This window comes from Diachasma alloeum, unplaced genomic scaffold (genome assembly GCF_001412515.2).
Source record: "Diachasma alloeum isolate Michigan unplaced genomic scaffold, Dall2.0 Dall_scaffold_00195, whole genome shotgun sequence".
In the NCBI taxonomy this organism is placed as follows: Eukaryota; Metazoa; Arthropoda; class Insecta; order Hymenoptera; family Braconidae; genus Diachasma; species Diachasma alloeum.
The window spans coordinates 39,451-54,453 of NW_021680360.1; the positions used below are offsets into that span (position 1 = coordinate 39,451).

General features: G+C 37.9%; 3 protein-coding genes across 7 annotated transcripts in view; 2 read left to right on the forward strand and 1 right to left on the reverse strand.

Moving 5' to 3' along the window:
- LOC107048624 (speckle-type POZ protein) overlaps positions 1 to 5,540 on the forward strand; it is a 25,581-nt gene extending 20,041 nt beyond the window's left edge. For 2 of the 3 annotated variants that reach the window (XM_015271885.1, XM_015271884.1), the window contains exons 3-8: positions 443 to 564; positions 1,016 to 1,167; positions 1,300 to 1,439; positions 1,523 to 1,700; positions 1,814 to 2,135; positions 2,250 to 5,540. In XM_015271885.1, coding sequence (XP_015127371.1) covers positions 443 to 564; positions 1,016 to 1,167; positions 1,300 to 1,439; positions 1,523 to 1,700; positions 1,814 to 2,135; positions 2,250 to 2,394 — 1,059 coding nt within the window. In that variant the 3' untranslated portion in view covers positions 2,395 to 5,540. The remainder of the gene's footprint in view (positions 1 to 442; positions 565 to 1,015; positions 1,168 to 1,299; positions 1,440 to 1,522; positions 1,701 to 1,813; positions 2,136 to 2,249) is intronic. The other variant, XM_015271886.1, reaches the window with a different exon arrangement.
- Positions 5,541 to 5,816: 276 nt separating this feature from the next.
- LOC107048625 (huntingtin-interacting protein K) lies at positions 5,817 to 6,722 on the reverse strand. The gene is made up of 3 exons (XM_015271887.2): positions 6,480 to 6,722; positions 6,135 to 6,242; positions 5,817 to 6,051 (listed from the first exon to the last, which is right to left on the reverse strand). Exons 1-3 carry the CDS (start codon positions 6,633 to 6,635, stop codon positions 5,956 to 5,958), a joined length of 360 nt encoding a protein of 119 aa, XP_015127373.1. The 5' UTR covers positions 6,636 to 6,722; the 3' UTR covers positions 5,817 to 5,955.
- Positions 6,723 to 6,829: 107 nt separating this feature from the next.
- On the forward strand, positions 6,830 to 14,412 carry LOC107048623 (mitogen-activated protein kinase kinase kinase 15). 3 transcript variants are annotated; one of them, XM_015271882.2, is made up of 13 exons: positions 6,830 to 7,146; positions 7,214 to 7,348; positions 7,455 to 7,650; positions 7,969 to 10,188; positions 10,419 to 10,585; positions 10,674 to 10,769; positions 10,859 to 10,998; positions 11,356 to 11,511; positions 11,775 to 11,870; positions 12,341 to 12,888; positions 13,020 to 13,347; positions 13,440 to 13,593; positions 13,667 to 14,412. In XM_015271882.2, exons 3-13 carry the CDS (start codon positions 7,614 to 7,616, stop codon positions 13,808 to 13,810), a joined length of 4,086 nt encoding a protein of 1,361 aa, XP_015127368.1. In that variant the 5' UTR covers positions 6,830 to 7,146; positions 7,214 to 7,348; positions 7,455 to 7,613; the 3' UTR covers positions 13,811 to 14,412. The 3 variants fall into 3 exon arrangements, with proteins under 3 accessions (XP_015127368.1, XP_015127367.1, XP_015127369.1); XM_015271881.2 differs by having other exon boundaries at positions 7,529 to 7,650; XM_015271883.2 differs by lacking the exon at positions 11,775 to 11,870 and having other exon boundaries at positions 7,529 to 7,650.
- Positions 14,413 to 15,003: the final 591 nt, after the last annotated feature.

The window sequence follows — 15,003 nt, forward strand, 5'->3', positions numbered from 1 at the left end:
GTATAAAACTTCAACTGCGTGAAACACACAGTAGTATGAAACTTCAACTGCGTGAAATACACAGCAGTATGAAAATTCGGCTGCGTGAAACACACAAACTTCACGCATGCGTGGAGTGTATGGAGTGTACGGGAGTGATTCACGCAATGGTGCGAATAGTCACGGCCTTTTAATTTTATGGAAGAGGTTTTATTGTAACGTATGTTTGAGACGTTGATAATTGAATGAGTTCAGCTTCGTCGTGGTGATGTATAATGCAAGATTTTCATTCGAATATTATACGTAACTACCCGAGAAAAGTTCCTCAATGAGAAACACTCAAAATATTTATGCCGATAATGATTATTGACTCTCGTGCACAGATTGTTATGTTAAATTTGTCCTCCAAACCGGGATAAAACTCTGACGTTGGTTATTGCATTTGAAGGTTTTGTGTGTACAGGTGAAGGTGGTTAAATTCAGCTACATGTGGACGATAAATAACTTCAGCTTCTGCCGGGAAGAAATGGGAGAAGTACTCAAGTCGTCGACATTCTCAGCGGGGGCCAACGATAAACTCAAATGGCAAGTTCCACTTATTCAAATTATTCATAATAATAAGAATGAGAGAATCAACAAATATCAATCATCACTGATAAAAGAAAGAATGGGCATGATTGACGATCGTGCTTGAGTATTATTCAATTTTCATGACCGTTAGTGAAAATTTATTGAATTACAAAATATGTGGTGGTATTGTTCGTGACCGTTGAATAGCATTATTAGTTGCGATGAGGGCAGTAAATTGGGTCGTACATGCAATTGACGGATTTCTACGTTATTCTGACATTTTCAATCGGCAATTTACCGAGTTGGAGCTGCAATTGATTGTCACTGGTTTTCTACCAGTTGACGATTGAAATACAAAACGTAATGTATTGAATGTAATGGGAGGCCGATTGGTTTCCATCCACTGGAATAATCGATAAATTTAATCGTCTAATTTTCTTTTGTTTTCTCATTACTCTGGCCACAGGTGTTTGAGAGTGAATCCAAAAGGCCTGGATGAAGAGAGCAAGGACTATTTATCATTATATCTGCTACTTGTGTCATGCAATAAATCGGAAGTCAGAGCAAAGTTCAAATTTTCAATTCTTAATGCCAAAAGAGAAGAAACCAAAGCTATGGGTGAGTGAATTAAATTTGAATATCAATTTTTTTTTCATTCAAATAATACGTCATCTTGAATCACATTTCACATTCAATTCAATGATTCAAGGACAATATTTAAGTGGAACAATTCTTCATTTCCATTTTTAGAGAGCCAACGGGCCTACAGGTTTGTCCAGGGTAAGGACTGGGGCTTCAAAAAATTTATAAGAAGAGACTTCCTGCTCGACGAGGCCAATGGATTACTCCCAGACGACAAACTCACGATATTCTGTGAGGTATATACCTTTGTATGTTACTTGTTGCTATACTAACTTCATGCAGGCGATAATGGCTGTACTAATGTTGCTTGTTAATATTTCTGATAATTCAGGTCAGTGTTGTGGCGGATAGTGTGAATCTCTCTGGACAGAGTAATACGATACAGTTCAAAGTGCCTGAGTGTAGGCTACCTGAGGATCTTGGTTCGCTATTTGAGAGTCAAAAGTTCAGTGATGTCACGCTGACTGTTTGTGGGAGGGAGTTCCAAGCGCACAAATCGATTCTTGCAGGTGAATATCATATTCCCAGTAGAGGAGGATCAAGCAAAATCGATTCATCATGTTTTTTTTTTATTCTTTGAAGTGTCAGGGATTAATTTGGATGATTCTTTCAATGCTTTCAGCGCGTAGTCCTGTATTTTCTGCAATGTTCGAGCATGAAATGGAGGAACGCAAGCAGAATCGAGTGGACATAACAGACGTGGATCACGAGGTACTGCGGGAAATGCTTCGATTTATCTACACGGGTAAATCGGACAATCTGGGGAAGATGGCTGACGATCTGTTGGCTGCTGCTGACAAATACGCACTCGAGAGGCTCAAAGTTATGTGCGAGGAGGCGTTATGTACGAGTTTAGCCATTGAGAATGCAGCTGACATTCTTATACTTGCCGATCTTCACAGTGCCGATCAACTCAAGGCACAGGCCATAGATTTTATCAATACGTAAGTTCAAATGAAACATGTACTAAAAAAAATGCTTCAAATCTACTTTAATCCAGTTTAATTTTCATAAACTATCATCATCAACTGATAAAATTCATAATTCATGATTTCCAGGCACGCAACGGACGTGATGGACACGACTGGTTTCAAATCAATGGTGAACTCTCATCCCCACCTAATTGCGGAAGCATTTCGTGCACTAGCGACACAACAAATGCCACCAATTGGACCACCGCGAAAGCGAGTTAAGCAGAGCTGAAAGCAGTCACCTCTAATTCCGGGCACGACAACAGTGTCGTCACCGCCCCACCTACATCCCTCATGAACTCTCTTTTTTCTGTACAGTGACGAATCCTGAGAGTAGTGTTAAATCAATGTTTCCTAGTGCGCCCTTTCGTTGTCCGAAAGTTTAACAAGCCCAACTAAAAACAAAAAAAAAATCATAAAAAAATAAATAAATGAAGAAATTATAAAAACGAAATAAAGTAACAAAATGATGGAGATGCTGAGATAGGCGCACCCACGCCAGCAGACTCTTGTGTTCAGTGAGTGTCGGTAGTGTGTCAAAAAAGTTGAAAAAAATAAATAAAAACAGAGTAAATAACAAAGACTCCGTGCAACGAAATGCCACGAGACATAGAAGCCCCAGATATACAGCAGAAAGAATGAACCCACCACATTCGCCCACCTCTGAGAGATACAACGCCCGTCCCTCCCATTGAAGAAAAATAAAATGATACAGAACAACTATCGTCGTCTCCGCCTTTTGCTCCTAATTCTTCGGATGTGTTTCATTCCACTTCAACAAACGTCACAGCAAAAATAAGAAAAAAACAAATATAAACTGCGCCAAAAAATAGACAAGAAATTGCCAAGATGGAAGATAAAGGACAAGTTAAAACATTGGATAAGAAAATAGTGGGGAGAAAAAACAGAAAATGAAATGGAAAAAAAATCATTTGGATTATGACGTGACTTGTGGACAAATCGTAGCACATCTGGGGGCTTTTTAAAGGCTTGAAGGCTGGACCAAGATGATAAACTGAACTTCGCCATGTTGCCACGTACCGACACACAAGAAGTTGTGATAAAGGCGTCGGGCCCTCGACGATATAACACTTTGGTTCCTCTGTCACGGATCAAATTGTTTCTGGCCCCCTCTGCCACACGTGATGGAAGAAGATTAATTTTAGAAATTATTAATGAAAAAAAAAGTCATCATGATTGATTGATTGTTTGATTTTTGGGTGGTTGTTTCGAGGGGGACACACTTTGTTTATTAATTAATAGTGATTTTTAATTATAAAAATGATGTATGAGAACGTCAAAACTCTTCCAGAAAGAAAGGGGAAATGATTCTAGTTAGTGTTTTTTATGATCTCTTTCTCTTAATACGATATGACTATTACTATGATTATTCTTAAAATACTACGCAATCTGTGCCCATCCACCCCAGACCCACTTTGCCCTGCACTTTTGTCTATTTCTTTTTGTCTACAGTCCCTTCAAATCGTGTCAGGTTCAATTTTTTTTTTTTTTTGTGGCACAGTTTGTCTTGTTTCCCCATTATAATTTTTTCCTCTCTGTTCATTTTTTTTTGCAACTATTGCGTAGTCAATTGAAGTGATTGATTTGATTTATTATTCATTGATTTGATTGGATTTCAAATCGAGAAAATTTATGGTTGTCCATAATGTGTGAAAATATTTTTCTCGTCAATTATATTATTTTTGAAGAGAACAGTCTTATCGTATTTGGCAAAACTGACGTTTCGATTTTTTAACGGCTGATGAAGAATCTGAAAAATGATAATTTAGTGACACAGTGAGGAGACTAAACTAAAACTAAAATTGACAACAGAATGGAGAAACAAAAAAAAACCATTGAAAATTTAAATAAATTGTATAAATAAACGTTAGTCAATTATAGTCCAAACTATTAATCGTTTTTGTGTAATTAAATCTCGAGTCACAGGAAACAAAACGAAAAAAGGGGATAAACCAAATCAGTCGTGTGTGGTGAATGAACTGAATTATGGGCAACCAAGAGAGGCAAAAAAACCTTTGAAAAAATCACAAAAAACAATAATTGTCGTTTTAGTACTAATACTGGCTTCCCGATCCTCCGAAACCTAGTTTTATCATCAATTTAATTAAACGGAAAAAAAAAGAAAAAACACCCCTATACCATAACATTAATGAATGACGAAGATTAATGCCATACATGTTCTGTGATAAGTCCGATTGTAATTATTGCAACTGTAATTCCCACTTTCCTACCCAGACAAAAAGTTATAATGCAATTCAACTCCCCAAATGTGTCGATCCTGCAGCCAGTGACGTTTAATTGATGACATTAAATCTTGTTCGGCCGGTCCCAAAGCCCCCGTCCCCCCAATCCCTCCTGTCTTCGGGAAGAATGAAGCAAATACACGTTTTAAGCACACTTGAAGTTAAGCTTATTGTACATATCTACTATCTATTTTATAATGGACAAGACAGTACTACTATTATGAGCTGTAGAATAGGAATTATTGACACTGATTTTTTTTCTTTCGTTTATGTTATTTGCGTTTTTCTCTTTTTCTCATTTTGTTTTTGTAGACTGCGATAATGTCCCAAATTATTCGGAGACATTCTCTGGGGAAATTCAGTAGTGGAGGGGTGAAACGTAACTGAATAGAACAGACAAGATGTAGTGAAAATGGAAATATCGAGGAGGAAATTTTCTCTGACATTTTCCTCAAAATACCTAAACACTGAGTAAAAATGTTAAATTGAAGTTTCACCATTTCACAACAGAATTCCCCATTCTTTTCGTTAATTCTCGCACTGTATGTAAAATTGTCACTTTGGGACTGACGGACAATGGTCAAAAAGTTGAAGAAAAAAAATTATTGTAAACAAAAAAATTTGTAATAATCCAATATTGTTTATCTCTTTCGTTTTCCTGAGAAAAATGGGCTAATTAATAGAATGAACAGAATTGTGTGAAATTATAATTCAAGATGAAAAAAAAAAAAACAATGGAGAATTGAAAACTGCAGCAAGAATATATGAGCGTATGACTGGATAATTTGATAAAATATAAGTACAAGTAAGACAAGTGTTACCTCATCATAAAAATCAGCGTTTTAGCAAGAGAGTCGTTGCCACTGGTTATCATATTTTATTTCGTTACACCTTCCAGTTTATGCATTTATGTGGATATGAAAATTGTTCAATTTTTTTTATCGGGTATTTGTTCATTATTTTTTTGTAACGTGAGAATTATTATCAGTGGCAATTGCTAATGATTTTGCATCTCAGCTGTTCATTGAATCCCAGCTCATACAAACGTTCATTTTTTCCATTTATTTTAAGTCATTGCACCACATCAAATAAAATTACATTTTCATTATATAAATCTTGGGAGGACAGATGTAATTTACTCACTCAACCCACCTCTTTATTTTAATTACTCTATTATTTATTATTTTTCAATTGCAGCTGAAGAACAATAAGAGACAATGCTGATTAAACTGCATTAAGATGTAAAGATATCTGCGATAAATGTACTAAAAACAATTTATGAGAAAGAAATTTCATCGACCTTAGGGATCATCATGGTAAGTTGTGACCAAAAAAACCTCGAATACCAAATGATTAAATAACGGGTAATTAATTGAATAAATCAAACGTGTCTGATGTGTACCTCGTAATTATTAATAAATATTCACATCTGGAACTTATTTTATTTCCCCGAAATGTTGGCTCTACTTTGACAGTTGTATACAAAGTGGAGAGTTCATTTATTTATTTGAATTAGCGAAGAATTTTTATCAATTCGTTAGTGTTATGAGGGCCTGGACGACATCCCCCCTGTGTTCCCTGAGAGTTCTTTCTGCTAGATTCCTATTTATTTCCATCTCTCCCATCTGCAAATTGAAATTTAAATAATCAAATAATTTGTGAATGAATATTTCATTGCAAGTCAAGTTTTAATTTATTTGAAACTTACAATGAGATCAACGTCTTCTTTTTTAATAGAAACTTTTAATAATTCTTTCTCTTTAGCTTTTTTCTCTGCCGCTTCTTTATTCCGACGATCTCCAATTATACTGAGAGCCTGGAAAATGAGTAAAAAAATTTATTTATTTCAAATACAAGAGCGTGGAGTTGTATGTAACATTGAGGTTATGTTCATCTCATAAAATTAATCTTTATAAATAATTAACGTCATTTGTGAGGTACATTTTCCATCTTCACATCCAGAAAATGTTTGAAAATATTTCTCAAAAACAATAGTATTAAAATACGAGAAAAATAGATGAACACGTGGGTAAAACGAGTTGATGTCACTCACATTGGAGAATCCGTCAGACGATGATATCTCCTTTTCTTCGGCATAATCCGTCACCCTCTCGAGATCAGCAGCTCCACTGTCATACTTGGCAGCCTTTTTCTGTGACTTCTCTTGCTGTACTTCATCACAATCCCCATTGATATCCTCGTCTCCCATTCCTCCAAATAATCACGCACCTTGAACAAATCTGTTTTCATACACTGATCATCTTGGAGGATGCACCAATTATGCGCGTGCGTGTTACCTCGTGAATCTTCGTAAGTTTTCGTTAAAATGCTCGCGGATGCTTCTTCCCCTCGTGACCATCGTGCTAACTTGTTTACTTCAGTAGTTAATAGAGATATTCGTTAGTCATGATCCAACAGTTGATCAAACAGAAAAAATCCTTTCTGTCTATGCGTTGTAAAATAGTCGTCAGTGAGTCGACATGCTAGTTTTGGAGTCTGCAGTGTTTTTCAAGGCCCTCTTCCCTCCCCTCCTCATACTTGACGGGAATTTCTTCTCGAACCTCGAAGAAGCATTTCCCTGCGTTGGCGTTTAATAAATTGTGCATACATAACACCGATGTGAGACAGAGCCAGTGTTGTAAGTTGTAACGGACTAGAGAAACAGGGGAAATGTCCGGTGAATATTTCGTGGAACGAGCGACGCTCGAGTACTCAACAATGTAAACGACTCTAAACTATTTTTATTTTATTGGAAAACCAGGGGAATTCACTTGTGCTTTATTTTAGATTGTACAAAAGCACCAACAAACGAAGATAAATAACGAGGATCAATCCCACATATTCTGAGGTCCCATGACATGTTCATTGTTCATCGAGAGTTTACAATAGAGGAACCACCGTTTTTATGACACTTCTCTTTACGTAAGTTTAACAATGCTAATCCGTAATGAAAATTTATCAATCTTTAAATTTCTCAATCAATTTTTTGTTGTTCTCACGCTGCTGGACTCAATTCGCAATAATCCAGACATATCGTCGTAATTATGCATAAATCCAACAGTGATAACGCCATGAGAAATCTCTATCTTATCTTCTCTTTAGGTGATTTGACTTTGAATCAGTGTTATAAACAATTTCATACCATTTCCTACTGGAGGGCACCGATACTGGCAAGTTTGACAGCAAGATGCCATCTACGTGTGGAGATATCCAGGAAGTGGCTGGTGATTACATTTTTTGAAATTATCGTCATGAGTTTATTAACCTTTGCCTTGTACATCAAATTTTTTATGTATTTTCTGATAAACTAATTGTTTCTAATGGGAAAAAATTGGTACTGAAGCACCCAAAAATATATTGAATCCAATGGCCAAAGAAAAACCTGAATAATCAATTAGGGTTGGTGAAGCAGATACCTGTCTGATTTGAAAAATGAATAAAACTGTTTTAAGTATGCTTACATTGTAACGATTCTTAATTCTATTTAATGCCAATTTATCCAGCATTTTGTATCAATTTCCAAACTGACAACTCTATTTTAGCACTTGGAGTGCACACCAACGTCATCGATGCAGTCTCAACAACAGACAGTGTGGGCACCCACAGCGATGTCTCCTGTAACACAACAATCTCGGGTCGTCCCCGCATCCAAGTGGTTTGCATACTGGATCTCCAACAGCCTGAGCAGCTAGCGCCACGAAAACGCGCGCTAGACGAGATAAAGCAAGCCTGCACCCTAGTGAACGCCAATCTCAATCATGTTCAGTTCGAGAAGCTAGACTTTGGGGAGACCAACGTCCTGGACACGTTTTACAACGCAGATGTGGCCGTTGTGGACCTCTCCCTCCAGCTCCAGCAGTCGGCTTTGTTCTATCACCTGGGGGTTCGCGAGTCCTTCGGGATGAAGGAGAATATTCTTCTTTACAATGATGTGGACAGCGAGGCGACAATCAGGCTAAAGTTGTCCTGTGGGAGCTACACATTTGTGTCTTACCGGGTCTTAGACTGTGGCACGTGTGTCACGACAACACTGGCAGCTACAAGAGGAGAAGAGGCAATCGATCCTAAACAACATCTCACGTTGAGACTGAAGAAGCTCCTGCAGGACGTGGAGTTGCAGTCCAAGGCTCATATGAAGGAGAAATTCTTGGTGGATTTGAGGAAGGCTCGCGAGATGTATTCAGGAGACGAGCTAGCAAAAATCCTCAACAACATGAGAAAACGTCTGGACGATCCTAACGTCCTCTCCGGAGAAGTGATCCTCAACATGTTGTTGTCATTTAGAGAGATTCAGGGATACGATGCCATGGTGCAGCTCGTCGACGACCTTCGAACGATTCCCAACCACAAGAACTACATCAACACCCCCATGATAATCTACCTCTACGGATTTGCTTTGAGCAGAAGAAATAAAGAGGGTGATCGAGAGAAGGCAGTCAGAGTAATTGAGAAGGCCCTTGCTAAGAAGGAGAACCATGTCCCTGACATGCTCTGCCTCTGCGGGAGAATATACAAGGATCAGTTCGTGGAGAGTCGACACACCGATCAAGAGAGCCTGAAAAACGCCATCCACTGGTATAGAAAGGGCTTCGATGTCCAGCCGAACGAATACGCTGGTGTGAACCTGGCGACTCTCCTGGTGATTGCTGGTAACGAATTCTCAAAGAGTGAGGAGCTCCAGCACATTGGAATGGTTTTGAACAATCTGATAGGGAAGAAGGGAAGCCTCTCCAGTCTGAAGGAGTACTGGGACGTCGCCACATTCTTCGAAATCTCTGTTCTCGCTGAGGATTACTCCAAGGCCCTTCAGGCAGCCGAGTGCATGTTCAAGCTGAAACCCCCAAACTGGTACCTAAAATCCACAATTGGCAATATTTCCCTCATCGACAGATTCCGGAAGAAGAGCGAGGAGGCGGAGGTCTCCCCTGAGGAACAGATATTCAGTTTTTGGATGGATTACTTTGTTGAAGCAACTAAATCCGAAGTCGGAGACAGTATCCGATTTCCTCTGCTGATTCTCGAGCCGACGAAGATCTTAATGCCAAGTTACGTCAATGTCAATCTTGGGGCTGAGGAGAAATCCATTCAGATCTGGAATCTCTGTTTGGATAGCATCAAGAACAACTGCAAACAGGTTCACGACTGGCTGTTCACTGCTGACATGATTCGAAGTGTCAGTTTATACAAGAGGGATGAACGATGTTTATTCCTCTACGTCCACCAGAATTCCGATGACTTCCAAATGTTTTTCCCCTCGATCCAATGCAGACAGAGATTCTACGATCTTGTCCTGGAGATGACAGCTGACGAAGAAGGCATGGTGACGGATCTTGACGCCTACATGACTGACGACCAGATAAAGTACGAGTACGAGCTCGATGATCAGAGCAAGAGGATCATCTTGGGAAAGGGGACCTATGGAGTTGTTTTTGCTGCGAGGGACTTGAACACTCAAGTGAGGATTGCTGTAAAGGAGATCAGGGAGCGGAATCTGGGGGACGTGCAGCCTCTGCACGAAGAGATCAAGTTGCACAGTCAACTGAGGCATCGAAATATCGTGCAGTATTTGGGATCTGTAAGTGAGGATGGCTTCTTCAAAATTTTCATGGAGCAAGTGCCTGGGGGCAGTCTGTCCGCATTGCTGAGGTCCAAGTGGGGCCCACTCAAAGAGAATGAATCCACTATTTCTTATTATACGAAGCAAATCCTCGAGGGATTGAAGTATCTGCATGATCAGAAAATCGTTCATCGTGATATCAAAGGTGATTATTGATAAAATGTTTGCACATAAATTTTTCGGTTTTTAGATATTTGTCGTCTCGTAATCGAGTGCTTTCGTTTTTCCCATTGCAATTCTTATCAGTGAATTAATCAACTTTAGTATCAAATTATATTTCTAGAGATTAATAAATTGTTTAGAGTTTCACAAATTAGATTCCAACGTCTTCAGATATTAAAATATATTCCAGGAATATTGTGTGCATGATTTTAGGTGACAACGTGCTTGTGAATACATACAGTGGAGTAGTCAAAATATCAGACTTCGGAATGTCCAAGAGACTGGCTGGTTTATGTCCCAGTACGGAGACTTTCACTGGTACCTTGCAGTACATGGCACCGGAGGTTATCGACAAAGGGCAACGGGGATACGGTGCACCGGTCTGTACAGCTTATCTCAAGTCATTTAAACCCTCCGATAAGGGGATTAATTATTTTATTATTATCACGATCCTAATGGGTTTTGCAGGCGGATATTTGGTCGCTGGGTTGCACAATCGTGGAAATGGCAACGGGTAAACCACCGTTCATTGAACTGGGCTCACCACAGGCAGCGGTATTCAAAGTAAATGACGTTTATTAATGAGAAAAGATTGTTCAATCGATGTAATTATGATAATTCGAGGTTTTTAATGGGTAAAAATGTTTCGAAAGGTCGGATATTACAAAATTCACCCAGAAATTCCCTCGGAATTATCAGAACGTGCGAAGAGCTTCATATTACGGTGTTTTGAACCGGATCCAGACGTGAGAGCAGCGGCTTCGGTTCTCTTGGAGGATCCATTTTTAACTGAGTAAGCACTCAATAATTGAGCATAATTTACATCATCTTGTCAAAGTTTTATTTTTTTTTTAATTCGAATTGTATATTTACACTGATTTTTCACTTTATCTTTTATTTATTTATTTATTTATTTATTTATTCATTACTGATAACAATAAGATAAGCATATGAATCAGGACACGGGCTATAAAATCAGATAAAAATATCAGCGGGGAAGGTCAAATTATGTTGACGAAACTCTCCTGACATGTTACTTTCCTTTTTAAGCTAATTGAACAATTAATAAAGATTTCATATCCAATCAATTACATCTCACCACTGCAATTGGAAATGAAACAGTATAAAACGACAACTATAAACGTTCTAGGAAGAAAAAGAGCTCTCGACTGGCAGCACCACCAGACTTCAGTCGCAGTATTTCAGTGCCAGGCGATCGAATTGAGCGGCTGGGAAAATGTGACAAAACGAATAATAATCACATTGTCTCAGCACCTGGAATACAGACATCACAGTCCGACGACAGGTAATTCAATTCCCCACATTATTATGTTCTGTACTGCACTGGCAATTCGTTTTTTGTTGCATTAATTACTTTGATCAATATGACTCCCTCTTCTTCTTATCTCAATGCCAAATTATATTGAACTTGATGCACTTGCTTGTACCGATGCATGCTAAAAATCATCACAATTATTATTTCGTTATGGTCACGGTGGAAGAGTAATGTAATGAAATGAATAAAAAACGAAATAGAGCAATTAAAAACACTAAAGGTGTGGTGTATAGCGGAGCGTTGACGAAATCAAGTCCATTGAGAGACCGTAGTCCGGCCCATCTGCTGTCACCAATCAGTATGCCAACTGCCTGCTTGTCTTTCAACAGGTACAGTACTAATTTTATTACTGTTGAGGCTCGACACTACTGCTAGTTATGCGCAGACAATTGCAAATTGTCTTTCATTTTTTTTTAATGACAGTTTAAAAGCACTTGTGATAGTTCTGCATTTAATCATGCTGCAGCATCGTGGCTTCATTAGAACTTATTTAAATAATAATCATCATATTCTTCTAATTATGCAATTGCAACTAATTCCATTAAAAAGTTATTTTAGAAAAAACATTTCATGAAACAGTTGGAAAAAAAGTCTTGATTTTTTTTTTTTATAGAAACACATTAATATAGAGTTATTTATATGTTATAATTACATAATTTGATTAATTATATTTAATTTGGACTAAAAATATTAAAAAATGACATTTTAAACATTAAAAAGATGAAATTTTTCATTTTTCATTGACAATTCAATAGTGTTGTACAATTAAAAAAAATCTAATGAATGTTTTTTTTAATAGTACAATTGGAAGTACTCCATCAATAGATATAAGTGAAACGGACACAGCAGGGTGTTCAATGACGCGAAGAAGTTCCTCAGGAGGATTGCTCTCCCCCGAGGTGGAATTAACTGGTCAGCCAGGTCAGAAATCAGGAGAGGAGCAAGAAGGCTTTTATCTCTTAAAAAAAGACAGTCAACGACGCATGACATTGACAAGAGTTCTCAGCCAAGACGAGGCAACAATATGCGAGGTCTGGCTGCGAAATATCCATCAGGATGTCGGACAAACTGTTCTACAAATGCCACATTTGGAGTTGCTCATGCGTGGAATACGAGATTACATATCGGATCAGAATCAGGAAGCCATTGCAGGGGCGTTCAGGACCCTCAAGGAGGAGTTGGACTTTGACTCTACCACCATAAATCATTTTCATCTTGCTATTTATCTATTTCAAACAGCAGTTAACGAGGTACTGAGAATGCACAGCATTAAACCACATTGGATGTTTGCGTTGGATAATCTAGTCAGAAATGCTGTGCAAGCTGCTATCACTGTATTATCTCCAGGTAAATTCAATAGGTTACAGGTTTTTAAGCGGGATAGAATGAGAAATGGCCAAGTGAGTGAAAAGTTTTGCCAATATCTCTGATACTTTCAGATCTATTGGATTAATTGAACAATAATTTTGGTGTTATAGAACTTGGTGCAGGTTTAATTGAACAAGAACGTGTTCAAGCAGGCCCAGATGGACCCGAGGAAGGCTCCACATCTGGAGTATCCACTGTAAACTCAATAAAGTCCCAGAAAATAGGGGATTCCATCGATGCTAAATACTGGAGAGAGTATCGAGACCAAATGGGCTCTCTCAAGATTGAAAATATGAGGCTATTGCAGGAGTTGTTGGACAGTCAGAAGACCTTCCACTCGATCCTTCAACAAGCGTTGGAGGAACAGAGGGTGCAGGTGGGAACTCTGACCCAATTGTGTGAGGATATCAGCAGGAAATTCGTCAGGCAAGAGTCTGGGTAAGGATTATTCAACATAATCTTTTGAAAATTCTATAAAAAAAATAAAAAAAACATTTGAGGAAACCCAATATTTAAAAATATATTTTCAGCTATAACTCAAGCTTATGTGGCACAGCGACGTCACCGCAGCCACCTTTGGTACCTCAAATAAGCATAACAGACCACAACAACCCATCAAACACAGACCACAGACTTGTGGAGTGGCTCCAAGGTCTTGGTGTAGACGATGCCTCGATTGACAGGGTAATTATTTCCCGTGAACAATGAGACACCAATTGAATTTAATTTTCTCAAAATACACCATCATATATTCCAGTTTATTTATGAGGAGTACACACTTGAGGATGTATTGTTCCACATGTCACGAGATGATCTGAGGAAATTAAACCTGAGGGGAGGTGTAGAGCTGAGGATATGGATGGCGATAACTTCACACAGACAAGATAATAATTTTTCATAAATTTTGCTAATCAGAGTTCATCGAAATTTCATCGTTAAAAATAATCATGTTTTTATACAGTATATGTATTACCCGTTTTTTTCTTTAAGTAAGTTTTTTATTTTTATTCCAATTCAGGAACGTAAAGATTTATATATTGTGTCAAATCAGAAACTAATCGATTAATTAATCTTTCGTTATAAAAAAAAATCCATTAATGAAAAAGCTGAATCAAGATTTGATGATGAAATCTCTGTTCGTTACACTATCATTCACTGTAGAAGAAAATTAATGAATTCTCTTTGAAAAAAATGACCTTGACATTCTGTATCAAGATGATTTAATAATCACCTAAACAGAATGATGCAATTCAATTGATTAAACTTGGCCAATAAATACGTATCTTTACGTTCACTAATCACATTGAAACCAAGATATTAAAGTCGAGATATTACCATTTGATGTGATAAATCTAGCACGCCCAATGTTCAAGTGCCTTTGAACTGATTATTTTTTCAGCAAACTCGAGATTTATCGATTGTTATATTTAAACTGTCTTCCTACGAATGTACAAATTTATCGAGAGAAATATTTACCATAAAGTTGATTATTTACAAAGTAAACATTGGCCTGATTTTATTTGCGGGCTCCAGTTGTGTCTGAATAACCAGGATCGTGTGTGGGCCATTATGAAAGCCTGGTAATGGACCCTGAGGGTCCTTCAGTCCCGCGTCTCGTGGGAAAATGGCTTATTGCATTTAAATCTTCATTTCCTCCGCCTCTTCTCACTTGTATTCACTTCGTATGAGAGAAATCTCTCTGGGAGAGTATCGCATTACTTGTGAGGGGCATTTGAATTTTTTAGTCTCGTCTATTGCAATACATTTATATTTTTGTGCAGGAAAAATTATCTACAAAATTCTTTTTACCTGAGGGAAGAGGTACAGAAAAACAACTCAAAAAATTTTGTTGTAGTAGAAAGTTTTGTGGCTGCAAAAAGCTTTACGAAAGGACGAATTGTAAACACTGTGAATTAATCTTTAAATTCCCACCTCTATTAATATCGTACGAGGAAGAAACGTTTATATTCTTTGAAATACTCGACCAGACTAAATACAGCTCTCAAAAATTTCACTTCTTTCGCTCCATGATATCATTACTAGTGTTCACATTAACTCTTCTTCACTTTTCACGTCGATTCCCTTTTGTGCTTA